Source organism: Ambystoma mexicanum, chromosome 4q, assembly GCF_040938575.1.
Source record: "Ambystoma mexicanum isolate Mex_15411 chromosome 4q, UKY_AmexF1_1, whole genome shotgun sequence".
Taxonomy (NCBI): Eukaryota; Metazoa; Chordata; class Amphibia; order Caudata; family Ambystomatidae; genus Ambystoma; species Ambystoma mexicanum.
In genome coordinates this window covers 23323195-23339968 of record NC_090928.1, presented here as the reverse complement: position 1 = coordinate 23339968, position 16774 = coordinate 23323195, and the positions used below count along the sequence as shown (strand labels likewise).

The window sequence follows — 16774 nt, the reverse complement described above, 5'->3', positions numbered from 1 at the left end:
ATGGCATCTTGCATTTACCTGGTTCCTCATGCACGCCTGCACATGCGACCCATGCAGGAGTGGTTGGCGAAACAGTGGTCTCAGGAAAGTGGTCAGTGGGACGATCTAGTGGTCATTTCGCCAACACTTGTACAAAATATTCGCTGGTGGACAAGAAAAAAATCCAACGAAAGGGAAACCTTTCTACTATCCAGTGGTGCATGAAGTTGTCACGACAGACGCCTCACTGGCAGGGTGGGGGGCTCACTACCATCACCACACATATCAGGGTCTGTGGTCTCACACTGTAGCTCAGATCCACATCAATCTGCTGGAACTTCTGGCAGTATTCAAAGCCCTTTGGGCATTCGAGCCCCATTTAACAGACCTATCTGTGCAGATCTTAACAGATGGCACTACAGCGTAGTTTTATATCAACAAACAGGGCGGTACACGTTCTCCAAATCTGTCCAGACTTGCACAGCAAATTTGGAGATGGGCACTCAAACGGAAGATGTTCCTGTCGTCACAACATGTTCCAGGGGAACTCAACTCTCTAGCAGACTCGCTAAGCAGAAATCCACTACTCCATCCCACATTCTAACTTATATGCTCCATTTGCAGGGTTAGTATTTATCTCCCTAAAGGTCCACCTGGCGCTCATGTGACCCCCTTTCAACCCCCTTTCGAGCCTATGCACAAATCTAGTCTCAAACACCTGACTTATAAAACTGCCTTCTTAGTGGCTATCACTTCCATAAGAAGGGTTAGTGAAATCCAAGCATTGTCAGTGCAGGATCCTTTCTCTGTTGTACACAAAGACAAGCTGGTTTTATGTACTCACCCTAGGTTCTCACCTAAATTCGTCTCCAAATTTCATGTAAACCAGTCAATTGAGCTACCGGCTTTCTTCCAGGAACCCAACAGCTCGTCTGAGGTAAAACTCCACACACTAGATGTGAGGAGAGCGGTCCTCTACTATGTAGACAAGACCAGACTGCTAAGAAAAACTGATCAATTATTTGTCTCCATAGCGCCAGGCAGAGAAGGTGACTGCATCGCTAAGAATGCCATCTCTAGGTGGATAGTCAGATGTATCCAACTGTGCTAATCCCGATCAAACAAAACACTGCCTTTTACGCCCAGGACCCACTCCACAAGAGGTACTGAACCCACTCTGGCTTTCATTGCAAATTGTCCGCTTAGACGGTATTTGCAAGGCAGCTACATGTAGCCCTGTACATACTTTCACTCAGCACTACTGCATTGACACCCATTCCAAGACAAATACACAAGTGGGACAAGCGGTTCTAAGACATTTATTCGCTCATGAACCTTCTCAAATCCCACCTCTTTCTTCTTCCACTGCTCACTAATCTATGCACAGCATGTGATCTAAGTAGATTCCACAAGCCTCAGAAGGGATACATTAATCACCGTAATGGTATTTCTGATGCTTGTATCTGCTTAGATTCACATGCGACCCATCCTACCTCGCCTCGAAGAGAAGGCGCATGGATGCCTATGAGCTTGTCTGATAAGTATCTGCTTGGATACAACTGTACTCACGCTACACCGCATGTCACAAAAATAACAATCTGAGGGACCTACACGCGTGAGGGATCATGGGTACAGTGGACGTCACACTAGGGATAGTATTACTGGCACGCCCTGTCGACACCCCTTTTCCATTTTCGAAAACAACAACTGTAGTACTCTGCAGCTTCCACTAGATGTCGGCCTATGCACAGCATGTGAACCTAAGCAGATACAAGCATCAGAAATACGATTACGGTGAGTAATGTATCCCTTATAAAGCACAACACTACGGCCAAAAGGCATCTAGGCGCTAGGAAACAAGTCAGTGGGTAAGTCCACTTCAGCAGTCCAGACTAAAAGAGCAGAGGCTAGAAAATATTTGTTTTAAGAGCTTTACGTAAACCTAAGTGGCCAAAAGAAACAGTGCCTAGCTCATTCTTGATAAATCTAGCACATCGGGAAACAGGACCTATACATCCTTGCGGACCTATTCCAAGAGGTCTTTTCTGAGTCTCCTTGCAGAGCTGAAGGTTTTACCATTATATTCACATCCCACTCTGACAAATTGTGTGCTTAAGACCACATTGAGTGCCTGAGGCTTAAAGTGAGATAATGGGAAATAATAGTAAATACATTTGTCCAAAAGATAACAATTCCATTAAACTTTACAATTAAAAAGAAATCCCAAATAAACATAGAATCGATCAATAATTTCAAGGCACAGAAAGGCAAGTAATATAAAACATTTTAAGCACAAAAGGTTTAAACCTCCTGTTAAAAACAAATGATGAGTACCATAAAAACACCATAAGACTTATAATTAATTTTAGTAAGATGTCTTTGATTCTTAAAGAAGTTAAAAAAAAATCCCTGTAAAGACCAGTGAGTTTAAAAGGAAAATCAGAATATGCCGGATCCACAAGCCATTGAACACACAACCATTCAATGGGTCCCCCCATTTGCTCTCATGAAGAAACCTAATGCGAAGTGGTGGTGCTGCATTGACTTCAGAAGGGTCAATGACATTTCTGCATTTGATGCATACCTGATGTCCTGAATTGATGAGCTGGTGTAATGGCTGGGGGCTGCTAAAAATATTCTCATCAAAGGGAATTGGGAAGTTCTCTTGACACCCAACGTTTGTGCAAAGAGCGCCTTCACCACCCTGGATGGGATATACAGATGTACACGTCCAGCCTTTGAGCTGCAAGGGGTGCTGGCCAGAGTGTCATTGTTGTCGCCCTGAAGCCCTATCAGGCCAATTTATTTCCCTATGTGGACAACATCATAGTTTACAGTAAGACCTATTCAGAACATCTGTTCCACCTCTATGAGATCAAACTGGTGCTGCAAGACACTAGCTGATTTATCCGACCACCGAAAAGGAAAGTGGAGGTAGTGAAGTGAATACCTTGCTGCATACAAAAAAAGCCTTTAAAAGCATATCTAGCTCTAATCGCAAACTATTGTTGGTTTATTCCATCCTTTTCCACAACAGATGTTCCTTTAACTGTGATGTCAAAGATCTAGAAGCCTTTTTAAAGCTGAAAGAATGCTTGTGTAATCCTCCCTTTTTGAAGATGCTTGAATTCAGCAAGCACAGTCTATTACGAACAGATGAATGTTGGACTAGGACCCGTTCTTTCCCAAGTCCAGGATTGGAAACACCTCATCCTATACTCAAGCCAAACATTCATCCCAATGGTGAGCTATTATGCTGTGTAGAACTTTGTGCCCTAAGTGTGCCACATTTGTATCAAGCCATTCCCCCTTAGTTTGGTTGGCTTGGCAAAAGGACACCAACCTTTGCATTATGTGGTGGTTCTCAGCACTAAAGCCCCATACATTCCAGGTCCAATATCAAAAGTTAATGGAACACAGCAATTTAGACTTTCTGGGCTTCAGTAGGTGGTGTAGAAAAAACGGGGCGTAATTCAGTTACTGCCACTTTTTTGGCAGTAATAGAATTTCAGCCATTTTTTACTGCACCACTGAACTACAGGGTTGACCTTAAATTGGAGGTTTTCCTCCAACATCATGCTGTAGGTAAATCTGCAACTTTAAGACCATATTTAGTTAATTCTGCTAAAATCTCCATGGAACCTGAAAATGAGGATTAAGACTGGCCTACAAAAACATGTAATGTCATGGCAAACCGACGGGACCAAGCGGGTGGAACAGTGAGTTTGGCTGTAGTTCGGTGGATTTATCACTCATTTGCCACCAAACTCTCAAGTACAGTTCTTGGCTCCTTCAATGTCAAAAGACATTCTGTTAACCAAAGTTCAAACAACAGAAAAGCTTTGCTTCTTGATGAAATACTTTCCACTTCATCAAAATAGCATCAATGTCCTTTCGAGCTAAGATGCTTTGCCACAACTTCCAGTTGTCCAAAAAGAAATACCAAAAATATTTGATAGGCTAAGCCAAACATAACATCTGGTAATGTTAATGAAACACAGTTCTTGGTTAACACTTAGTACATCTAGTTAGAAAGTGTGTAATATCATGTGTGCGGCATTTTTGCCTTTTTAATTGTTATACAACCTGTGATAATAATAAAACTGAAAGTATTTTTGTAAGTACTGTTTGTGTATTGGGTTCATGACTTTGGACAGTAACAAATCCAAATGTTATTTGTTTAGTTTGTAATTGTTGATCACTTCAGAACACTGGGGCAATGGAAAGAGGGGTAATCGGACTCACCTTTATGTTTTTCTCTTGTTGAGCTAGTTCCCTTTGAGTTCCAACCCCCCGAGAAAAAAAGTTGGGAACTTTAACTGGTTTAGGTAACACAAATGTCATATAGCCAGTAATGTCCGGAGGGTCCTAACAGGTAACTTTGCAAGGTTTGGTGCAGATTGGTGGAACTGTGTGGTATTGTATAAGGAACAACACTTTGCCACAAACCCAGCCACCCACACATTTTCACTTTTATAAATATAGAAGATTGTTTAGGAGCTATAACATTGTAGTGATTTCCCGGGTATAAAGCTGTTTCTTGGAGCTGGTAGATGTTTCCCCAATCCTACCCCGATGATTGTGCTAGAAATAAAGATATTTGGACTTTGATAATTCCTAGTTTAAGACTCCTCATTGCTCAGCCTACCATAACCTTCCATCTCTCACTCCTCCTGCAAAACCAATTTAAAATCCCCTACAGCGTAAAGAAAATGTGTAAACACTGGTATAACCCTTTTACACCTTGGTTTTCACTTTTTCCACCTCAGGAGACTAGACAATGACACCCATAGTTTCCCTGACTCTATGATACAGCTGACACAGATTTGTGGCACTCCTTCCTGTCCCAGGTACCCTACTTCCGTGCCAGTAAATTGTCAATCAGTATTCAACAAAGAGGCTTTAAGGTTAAACTGAAAATGCAGCCTAGCCATGTAAGATTGCTGACATCTTGTTTCACGCTATTCTCATATGCCAAATGAGCTAACTCTTAAAATATATCAGACCTATCAAGAATACTAAAACTGAATAAAAAAACATGTAAACTGAGATGCAACAATGTGCCAGTAGTGAACATTAACTATGTAATTTCTTTTTTTTAGGGCTCGTCAGCATGTCAGGTGACAGCAGTAGGGGCTACTGTGATACTGCTTTACACATCCAGAGCTTGTTACAACCTAGTCATGTTAACTCTGCATGATAATCGACATTTCAGTTCATTCGATTATGACTGGTACAATGTTTCAGATCAGGCAAGTACTAAGCACAATATATCTTTCTGTAATTGATGCTTTAAATGTTAATATATCAGGGCACGTACATTTATTAGATCAGGAGATGTGCATATATTTGTAGTAGAAATCATACACATTTTCAGACTATTGCAGGCACTGCCTATTAGCGTTTGCTCATTTAAAATCAAAGAGGATTCATTTATTTAAAGTAAAAAAAGAAATCAAATATTAGTAAATGTGTATGCCATGATAGAAGTAGGACATTAGCCATTGTGACTATTCCTCCTTTGAAAAAGAGACAATTGAATGTGTACTTTTATCTAAATAATAGAAATGTCTGTTTTCAGCTAGGGTATTTTTCTGTTCGCACCTGGTTATTGGCTCCTATTCTTCTATTTTTTTAAAAATGTATTTCTAGTGCAATTGGTTAATTAAAACCATATATACTTTGTTAAATACAATATACAATATTGAAATTTACAATATCAAGAAATACAACAAACATTATAAGATTATTATAAAAATGACAATATCACAGAATTCATACAATTGATACAAAATTCACATAATATCCATTACATATCTTTACATACTAGTCTACCGTAAAACCTATTTCTCAGTTTATTTTCTAAACATTGAACATATTATTACAAGCTATACAATTACAATATTACTAAAAATAACTATTTAGTTAAAATCATACTCCGCAAAACCCATCAAAATCCACTACATAGCTCTTAACCACCTCCTCACAGTAACTCTGACCCTATCTTCTTACATCCGCCAATAGCTCTTTTCCATATAAAGTATGTTGCCCCTATGTATAACAATGTTTCAGCTATATAGCTAATTGACCAAAACTGATCAGTTGTAATCATCCTTATGTCGTAAACCAAATCCTTATATCTCCTCTTGTAGGTTTTGGCAGGCAGTTAATAGATGTCTAATCGTCTCAATTTCTCTATAACAATGCCTACACCATCTTTTTTCTCTAGGTATCCCAGTCCAGGCTCCTAAATATTAATTACATGGTAGAATGTTGAATCGTAACAAAGTTACAATTCTGGAAAATTCCTTACTTTCAATCTTCCATACGAGGATGGGCAGATAGGATCCCCTGTAAGCCATATATAACATAGTATTTCTTTCTGGACAAAATAGCAAGAATTTTACTTGCATCCCATTCAATGGCTTTTGTTCTCAGACGTTTATACAGGTATTTGATCACGCCAACTTCCCTTGGTAGACTCAAATTGATTTCATTTCGGAAGGTGAGGGCTGTGTTTTCCAAATCCCTCATAAAATTATTCATCTTCTCCCTCTTAAATATATTCCTCCTAATCACACTCATGAAACCGTCATCAGTATTGTCCACTACTATGATTTTAATATACAGCCTACTACATCTTATTTTCCACAATGTGGCTAATGAAGTCAGGCCCAATTTGCATCTTATGGCCTCTGCTGCTGTTGATCTGGCCAACCTCATAACTGGTCTGCACAACTTCCCCTCTATTTTTCCCAGGCCTTCTGGCCTTCAGTCCTTCTATGGGCCTCATTAGGACCCAGGCGTTAAGGGGTTAACGGCACCGTAAAAGGTGTCGGCGCCGTTCAACCCTTAACGACTTACTACGAGGTCCCTTTGCGGGACCCAACCTTGACGGCTGGTCTAGACCAGCCATTAAAGTAGGGGCCCGCAAAGGGACTCTCGAGGTAAGTACAGTACCGCAATTTGCGGTACCGTACTTACCGCCTTCCCCATTCCCATTATGCCCTAGGGGGCAAAAATGGGAATGGGGAAGGGCCATGGTGGCATGGGGAATTACCGCCCCGCCAACCTTGGAATGGGGTGGTAATTCCCCATTCCGCCATGGCGGACTCCGGCATCAACCATGGTGCTAATAGCACCATGGTTTTCTGCCGGAGTCCTAATGAGGCCCTATGTATTTTGCTACCACAGATTCTGAAGCATAAAGTGCTCCCGGTACAATACAGCTCTTATATATCTCTAGGAAGCCCTCCACAGAATAGCTGCCCTTTTTAGCCATGTATGCTCTTATCACATTCCACTTTTTACTCACTTTGGTTTCATAATAGAAGTTTTGAGGAGGATTATTCATAATTAACATGCCTTGAGTATGGATAAATATCCACCACCTCAATAGTTTCCATATCCATCTTCCACTTAAATTTGTTATTGTCTCTCTTATTTTTAGTTCCCCCAAACAACATGAACTTTGTCCATTCTACATTAATACATAGGTTGTTGTCTTTTGCATAAAGATGTACCGCATTTAACATCCTCTGTAAACCTATTGGGGTTTTATCTAAAATGACTATCATCAGCATACATCATCCAGCTGATGGCAGTCTCCCTGACTTTGGGTGGGTAGTTTTTTAATCTTTCGAACCTTTCCCACATGTCTGCCACATTGTAGAGATTGTACAGGGTTGGAGATGTTACACAGACCTGTTTCAGCCCCATGTTTGTTTTAATAGGTGGTGAAATGTTAGTTCCTTTATCTAAACAAATTGTTACCATAGTCTCCACATACATTTATCTCAGGAGATTCAAAATAATTGGGCAATCTGCTAACTTGCTCCATAGTTTTTCTCTATTGGCGCAGTTGAATGTTCTCGAGTAGACGATAACGCATACATATAATTTAGTATTTTTTTATACATAGTATCTGAGACAATGTGATTCAGAATTATTATATTATCTAGGGTGCTGTGCCCCTGCCTGAAGCCAGTTTGCTGTGGTGATGGTAGCTGTTTCTCCTTACTCCATATATTAATGGTTTCCAATAGCAGCGAGCAGAATATTTTACAACTCATGTCTACCATGACTAAGGACGGTAATTCTTAGGGGAAGTTCTTTTCCCCTTTGTAAAAATGGGGACAAATATGGCTTTACGCCAGCTATGAGTTATAGTACCCTTTTGCCATATGAAGTTGAAAAGTTCAAGCAGGATATATGCCAATTTTTCTGGGTTCCGTTTAATGACTTTATTTGACAGCCCATTGGGCACCGAGGCTCTTGGTGATTTCATATTATACATTTTTTCAGGGTGTCTACCATGCCAATTGGAAATCTCATCCTATCATTACTCCCACTCATTCCAATTATTCTTCACATAATATAGCTTGGTAATATATTTTGTCCATTCTTCCAATGTTATGACATTTACATCTACATTCTAATCTTCCATCAGATCCTGTCTATATTAATACACATTTTTTGGGCATCTTGTGTATTTTACATAGGATGAATATCGTTTTCCAATTGGCATTATGGAAAACCTGTTTATGTGCTTTTAGCCAATTTTGAACTTCGTCCGAATAGTTAGTATTCTCTGCCTCTTCACACTCTCTGTCATCCCCATATCCTTCTTCAAAATGATTTATTTCCACCTTAACCCCCTTTTCTTTTAATTAATTTGGCTATCATATGAGTTATTATACCTTTTCCCCATTCTTTGAGTTATGGTAACTCTACTGATGGTTTTCAGTATAATACCCAGTAGGTCCCCTATCACCTGCAAACCATTGTGGGCAATCTCATGTTCATCTATAGGTAATATGTTGAACATCTTATCAAACTTGTCAAAATTATTTTCTGTCCAACATATCCTATTTCCCCCCGCTGAGCACTGTATATTCATTATGTCACCTATTCGACCTCTATCTTGGCGTGGACAATTTACATTTTAGTACTTTGTGATCACTAAGAGGTGTCGATATATGTTCAAAGCTCTTCATTAGTTTTTGTATACCTTTACTTGCGAACATATTCGGGGTAATTCATGGAATAAATGTGCGCCGAAAAGGGGAGCGCAAGCGTGAAAATCGCAGCGCACGCGTGCCAAAGCCGCGCACGCAGCCATTGATCGATTCATGGAATGCGCTGCGCTAGTAAAATCTGGGATGTGCGCCAAATCCGTGGGTGGCGCACGCAGACGCACACGTCACTAAACGGCGTGCACTAAGCACACAGGGAAAGCGCACATAGCGTAGCACACACAAGAAAAGTGGGCGGAACACGGGGCGGAACACGCGGAATGGGGAACAACGCGTGAAAATGTGGGCTTTACGGGGGAAGTACACAAGGTAAATGCTCGCAACGCCCACACGCGCGCTAACAACATGTATTCATGGAATCGAACAGGGGAAAGGCGTGCGCCAAAAAAGACGCGCTAATCCGGAAACACATACGCCAGCAGGAAGCAGGCGTAAGCGGCCCCGCACAGCATAAAAGTGTGCGCAAATAACAAACAAGCTCAGACGCTACGATGAATATACCGTTCCTCGCAGCAGTGGTCGTGGGACAACGCTGGAGGAGGAGGATAGCCACGCCCCACATTGTTTCACCCAGGACCAGCCTTTTTGGGATACCTGATGACCACGTGTATGGGAGGTACAAGTTTCTACCACACATAATCCTAGAGCTGGTGAAGGAGTGGGAGGATGACCTCACATCACCCACCTTGTGCTCGCAAGCACTGAGCCCCTTGGAAAAGGTGCTCAATGTACTGCACTTCTTGGCTACTGGGTCATTTCAGCGGACAAGTGCCATAGTGGGGGGTGTGTCACAGGCCACGCAGTCACACTGCCTACACCAGTTGTTGGCCATCATAACTGCACGCCCCTCAGTCCGCAGGCACATATACATTCCCAGAACACCTGCAGAAAGGCAGGCTGTTGTCCAGCAATTTTACGGGGTGGCACACTTCCCCAAAGTCCTAGGTGCCATTGATTGCACCCATGTGGCTCTACGTCCACCAAGGGCCACTGATCATATCTATCGGAACTGCAAGCACTAGCATTCCATCAATGTGCAGGTTGTATGTGATGCCAAGGGAATCATCACCTCAGTATATGTCAACTATCCACGGTCAAGCCATGATAGTTTCATATTCAGAATGTCACCCCTAAAGCGGGACCTGGAAGCTGGCCGGCATGGTGACACATGGCTAATTGGTGAGTATAAATGCCTCTGCACATGCATGCATGTCACAAACTGAGAAATGGGAAAACCCCACTAATGACAACCATAATCACCTCCCCAGGGGACAGTGCCTACCCTCTGAGCACCTACATGATGACGCCAATTTGGAACCCCACCACACCACCCGAGGTAAGATACAACACAGCCCATATTGCAACCCGGGGCATAGTGGAGCGCACATTCGGAGTGCTCAAGTCACGCTTTCGCTCCCTTGACCGCTCTGGTGGCCAGCTGCTATATGCGCTCCCAGTAGTGTGCAGGATCATAGTGGCAGCATGTGTCCTGCACAACATTGCAACCTGGCAGGGCGTGCCGGTGGACATGGTGGTGCCCCCACATCCCCAACCACATGCACGGCCGCTGTGCATGGGAGGTGAAAGGGCACGTGGTGAGGCAGCCCGGACCCAGCTTGTGGCAAATTACTTCACCTAAAATCCCACCCCTGCGGAGTGCACACAGTCCTGGCACATACCAGCTCACAATCAATGATGATGACAAAAGGGACAGTCAACTGTCACAACCATACCAGCCTGAGATTGTTCACCTGGAAGTGCTACATTGTGTGCATCCCTACCTACTTAAAGACACCCAATGCTGTGTCACAAAAAGGCACAAATTCATGCAGCATGAAGGACTACCCCCTTGCAAAATACCACATCCAAATAGTGGCATGTCACCCAACACCTCCCCAACACACCATGGCATGGCATGCAATGTGAAAGCAACCAAATGAATGCACAACACATGACGCATGTGTCACAAAGTGCACTGTCCTAAATGGAAACAGGCCACAGACAATTTGCTCTCAATAATGAATACAAAAAGAACACACATGAACAAATACTTACCGGCAAGAGAAAACATCAGTACATGGTCAAACAGTGGCAATATATTACAATAAAACATAAAAGTAGTGCAAGTGTCACGACCTGACTAAGGCAGCACATCGACCTCTTCCAACTGCAGATTGTTGCTGGAAGTCAAATGTATCAGTGAACTGCATACAACATGAACTGCATCTACAAAGTAGATGGGCTTGTTAAGACATGAAGAAGGTACATGTATATAAGGAAAAAGTCAGGGATGTAGAACCATACATAAATCCACCATGCAGTGGAGATTTCTACAACAATACCCACTAGGGATGTATTCACAGTTTTGACTACAGACTGTCCACACAACTTATGGGCGCCCAAGGTCACTGTGTAAGTTACTGTCACTTGGTCACACCCTTTGCAAGCCCATGGAAAGGGGAAGCAGGAGGGGTGCGTGTGTCAGGAACCCAAGCATCTAACCAAAAGACAGGACAAGCCTGCATGTACCCAGCTGGAATACACAGTGGATGCATACGGGAACCACACAAAGCACCAAACTGTTTAAAAAAAAAATGGCCATGTGTGGACCGGGTGGGGGCGGGAGGCCACCCAGGAGGGACGAGGTACAGGGTGCACCCCAACATGCGTGGATGCGTGGATGTTGAGAAAAAACAAAAATACCTCCATGGGCTCATGGCCTGCATGGCTACGCTACAGTGGGAGAACTGCAGTCGCTGTCATCACCCTCTGGTGGTACATCAGAAGGTGGCCGTGATATGGGAGGCAGCCCACGCAAAGTCCTGGAATGCTCCTCCATGGCAGGAAGCATGCGGGTGTGAAAGGTTTGGTTCTGCAGGATGATGGTACGGAGATCCCCATGCAGCACCTCACGGGTAGCACGCATTTCTGCCTGCATGGCCTCGCGTGATACCCGGATTTCCTGACGGGTTGCCTGGAGCTCAGCTGAGAGTGTACGTGTCAGCTGCTCCAGCTGCTGTTCTGCCCTTGTACTCCGGGACACCTCAAGTTCACCCAGAGTATCTCTGAGGGACCTGTGTTCTAACCTGAGGGCTTCCCTGTGGGCCTGTGACTCTACAGATATGGCTGTGTGCAGACTCTCCATTCCAGCCCGTCTGTCCCTGTCGGACGCCAACATGTCCTCCATGTGTGAGTGGCAAATGGAGTCTGTTGCCTGCTGCTGGAGCTCCATCTGCCTTTCAGGGGGGAGAATGGAAGTGGCCACCCTATCCATTGCCTGAGCCATCATTTCACACGATGCCCCCTGTTGTGCTGCTATACTGTACATGGAGTTCTCCCACACAGTATTGCCTGGTGGTGCACGGCCACCGCGTTGGCGGGCACCACACCTGTTTGGGGCAAGGCGATGTGCACCTTGCTGTGCTGGCACTGCCTGAGGCTGCAGGACTGCATTCCTCCTTTGATCTGCTGGCCCAGGAACAGGAGCAAATATTGTGGAGTGTGACCCTGCATCCGTAACCACCACAGGCGGACTTTCCAACACTGGAATCCCCATAGAGGGCTCTACCCATGGTGCAGGTGGGTTGGACAGAACAGCATCCCTGCCAGAAACACTCACCTGCGACGGCACGTATGTCTCAATGTTCGATACAGCACCTGATTCATAGAGGTCTCCGGAGGTGTACCCAGAGACACCCGTGGACAGCATGGTCTGTAGGAGTAGTGGGTTTTCACCCACCACCACCCCACGTCCTTCACTGGTGCCTGGTTGTGGCTGTGAGTCCTCCTGGGTCTGCACCATCTCCTCCTCCTCAACAGCATCAAGTGCCTCATCATCTGCAAAAACATGAAAGATAACAAATGGAAACAGGCATGAGCACCATAGCACACACACATAGGCCTGACGAGTACATAAATGACACATGTCCCACATGACAATAACTCTGGCATGCATGCACTGTCAATGATTTGGAAGGGGAGGCAAAAAGCATACACTGATGACTGCAAGATGGAAAACCAACACATGTGCTGCATGCTGGATTGCACTGGCATCAAACATTAGCCTTTGAGTGGTATGGACAATCCACATGCATGACACATGCCAGAACACAGACGGCACGTACCATAGCCATGGCAGATTTGACAAGGACACCCAGATGGTAGCAAATCAGTACTGTCACCCATCCATGTGAGATGGACATCATGAAATAAAACATGTAAATAAGAGTGAGAAAACACGCATGTGCCACACGCTGCAACAAAGCCAGTGTTTACTGATGCAGTGATCGCAGGCACATGGATACATCAATGGTTAGTCACTTCGACATGAGAGGATACAATTTTCATGATCACCATTCAAACAGGGCCCCAAAATGATAGTGTGCAGGCCATGTGTAGGTGCACATTACTCAATCAGCCTGATTGTAGAAATCTTTCCCCTAATAAGTCAAGAAATTTGGGCCATTGTGTGGTGTAATCTATGACAGAAGTATGTCACATTTGGGACAGTAGGCCACAAAAATGTCTGATAAATATGCTAATCATTTCATCAGTCAGGCTGAATGAAGAGGAAAAGAGTATGAACAATGTTGTGGCAAGAGGACAGCTGAAGGCCAAGTGGATTAATCATGTTCAAAAAGTGAACTGTGGTCAGAAGGGATACTGTGAAAGGGAAACAAAGGCTGGGGAATGTTTTTGAGGGACCACATCGGTGATCCATAGCAGTCATGACTAGACAGCCTCATCTGGCACTCAATCAGAACACATCACCCATGCAACACACACATGGATTGCACACACATGCATGGTCACTCACCAGACATTGCTTCAAGATCTGGTAGGTCTCCCACGCCTTGGATCTGATCCTCTGTGATGAAGCCTCAGCGATAGACTCATGTTCAGTGAGTTGTTCCTCCTCTGGTGGAGACCCACCGCCAGTTACCAGAGTAGAGGCATGATTTGAAGCCAGCTTGTTCTTTGCTCTGCGTTTCAGGTCATTCCAGCGCTTAGAGCAATCATCAGCTGTGCGCTTCACAAATCCAAGGGAGCTAATGCGGTCCGCGATGGTCTGCCAGTGGGCCCTACGTTGAGCAGTCGTAGTCTTGCACCCTGCAGTCACCACCATTTTGCGGCTATGGGCCGACACATAGCCCACAAGTGCATCTAGTTCGGCGTCATTGAAACTAGGCTTCCTTGACGTGCCGGAGTGTGTAGCCGTGTCTGGGGTCCCAGCCTGTACTGCAAGAGCACCCTTCTTCTTCTTGGAAGGTGGTGCAGACCCTGAGTGGCTTACACCGCTCTGGTTGGTAAGGGCAAAAGCGCAGGTGGACTGGGCACAGGAAGTTTCCAAAGGCACGATGACCAAAGGTCTCACTGCAGGCATTGGCTGCTGGGTGATGTTGGCAGGACCAACCTCGGTGTGATGGACTTGGACCGACACTGTCCTGGCTGGGAGACTCGGAGCTGGGGTGGATTGAGCTGCAACTGCCCCTTCATCCTCCTGACCCTGGCTACTTGGGGCAGCAGATGACATTGCTGCCCCAGATCCACGTGGCCTGGTGACTGCAACTTTCACCGCCACACGTGGCTTAGCCTTGGTGACACAGAAGTCAGCCTGGGAGTCATCCTGTGCCTGTTCTGTTGACAATATGGGCCGGTTTAACAAGGGCTGAGCTGGGATGGTGTCAGCTACATCTCCCCGAACCATTGGGGGGGCATAGGTGTCCCTGATTGGTCCTCCACACACTGGCCTCTTGGGCCACCCTGCACATCCTGGCCACGTCCCCTACCGCGCCCACCTCTTTGAGCTCAGCCACCTTTGCCTCCCTTACTGCCTGGCCGCCTCCCAACCATGGCACTGATGTTGTTGTGCTTATGGGAGTTGCAGTAAACAATTCTCCTGGGCAATTGGGGTGAAAGGGGTAGGGTACTAGATGGAATTCGTACCTTAGTGCTCTAGCAAGGCTGTCTGTGACCCCTAGGGGAAGATGACAGGTCACGCAACGCACAGGCACCCCAAAAAAAAATATTGAATGTGCACGCAACCCCTGGTAGACTACGTGCGTAGAAAAATGAACCCGCACTACGCTGTGGCACCCAGAAACACAAAAATAAGCATACGCGTGATACACGCAGCCTACAATGACCTCTGAATGGGTACGTGACACACGGCGGCAACCACAGTTAGAAAATATGTGCGCGACTCACCGTCTGCCTGGAAAAAGAACATGAAAAAGACGCGCGTGTGCGTTGGCAACACCCCCGCCAAAAGAATAATTGAACGCTGTCTGACTAAACAGGGAGTACGAACTGGAACCGTTGTGAAGTAATCGCGTGTGAACCGACAAGAAGTACAAGAATCACCCGCTCGCTCTCCACAAAAAGCACATTCAAGAAAATGGCCTCCTATGTGTACCTTTTAAGCCAGCCCACACGTGCAACGTCACTTACGCGCGTACGCGCTAAGGCCCTTTCCTCCAACTGCACGCAGTGACACCAGATGTGCATTTTTTGCACGTGTACAATCAACATGCACCCGTGTTGAGGGAAACGCCCTTGCGCGTCAGACGCGCTTACGCGCTAAGGGCCTTTCCGCAAATTACACGCAGACATGCAATTTTTTCACGTGCCAAATCACTCCGTATCAAGCTGGCCACGCAACAACACAAGGAAGACCACGCTCCTGCCCAGAAGGCCATTTTCCTGCCCCCCAGAGTCCCGAGCACGCTCCCACCTGCCATCTGCTGCTGCCTGCCGGCCTGCTTCCCACGTGCCCTGCTGTTTGGTGCCTGCACGTCAGCCATCTGCAGGGGTGCAGTTGCTGTGATCACCCCTGCTGGAACAGAAGATTCCCGACTGGGATACCATCGCTCCACAGCCCAGCCCCAGGACCCAGTTGCCCACCCACACCTGCCTCTGGGGTTGCCATGTCAGACACAACACCATCTGGCACCACTGGCAACCCCCAGCCAGAGAGGCAGAGGGCTACTAGCTTCAGTGCCAGTGAAGTTGGTATCTTGGTGGAGCAAGTCCGGGGGCAGTATGATGCCCTCTTTGGAAGTACGCGCGCCGACAATCTGGATGGACATCATGACTGCCATCAACGAGGAGGGGGTGGCAGTCCGTGACATTCAACATGTCCGGAAGCGCTGGGAGGACTTCAGGTCCAGGAACCTCAACGAGGCCGGCGCCTCCTGAAGGCAGCGGATGCCAAGGGGTGCCGGGTCCGCATAACAAACAAACAAATGAGGGTCCTTGAACGTATATGCCCAGCGCTCCACCTACAGGTCCTTGAGAGGCAGACCCATCTGGACTCGAGCGGTAAGTGTACATGTGTACTGATTGGACGCTGTGCATGTTGAGGTGTGGCAGGAGTGTGCAGGTTGTACATTTGTCTGTGTAGGGCCATGTACACATGTGTATGTACAGGGAAATGAGCCTGCTGCATGTGAGTCCTCTCATGTGTGAGACACATCTATGGTGTATGTGTTGGTAAGCATGCTTGGCAAATGCAGGTGTGGGTGCACACATTTATGAAATTCTGTGTATCTACTGTGGCATGGTTGTGGTGTCACACATGGATGCTGCTTCCACCTGCATGTATCTGCACTATGTACATTTGCATGTGTGTATATTTGACAAGTGTGCAACTGTGATACACCATGGATGCATCTGACACTGACATGTAGGAGGCTGGTTGCCAGATGTGACATGGATGGGGATGTTATCACAGTGACAGGTGGTGGAGATGTACAGATGCA

The 16774-nt window shown here is 45.6% G+C and overlaps 1 protein-coding gene across 2 annotated transcripts in view; it reads left to right on the top strand.

Moving 5' to 3' along the window:
* Positions 1–16774, top strand: part of GPR137B (G protein-coupled receptor 137B) — a 694226-nt gene that overhangs the window by 387624 nt on the left and 289828 nt on the right. Inside the window, exon 4 of one of the 2 annotated variants that reach the window (XM_069607370.1) lies at positions 5082–5235. In XM_069607370.1, coding sequence (XP_069463471.1) covers positions 5082–5235 — 154 coding nt within the window. The remainder of the gene's footprint in view (positions 1–5081; positions 5236–16774) is intronic. The other variant, XM_069607371.1, reaches the window with a different exon arrangement.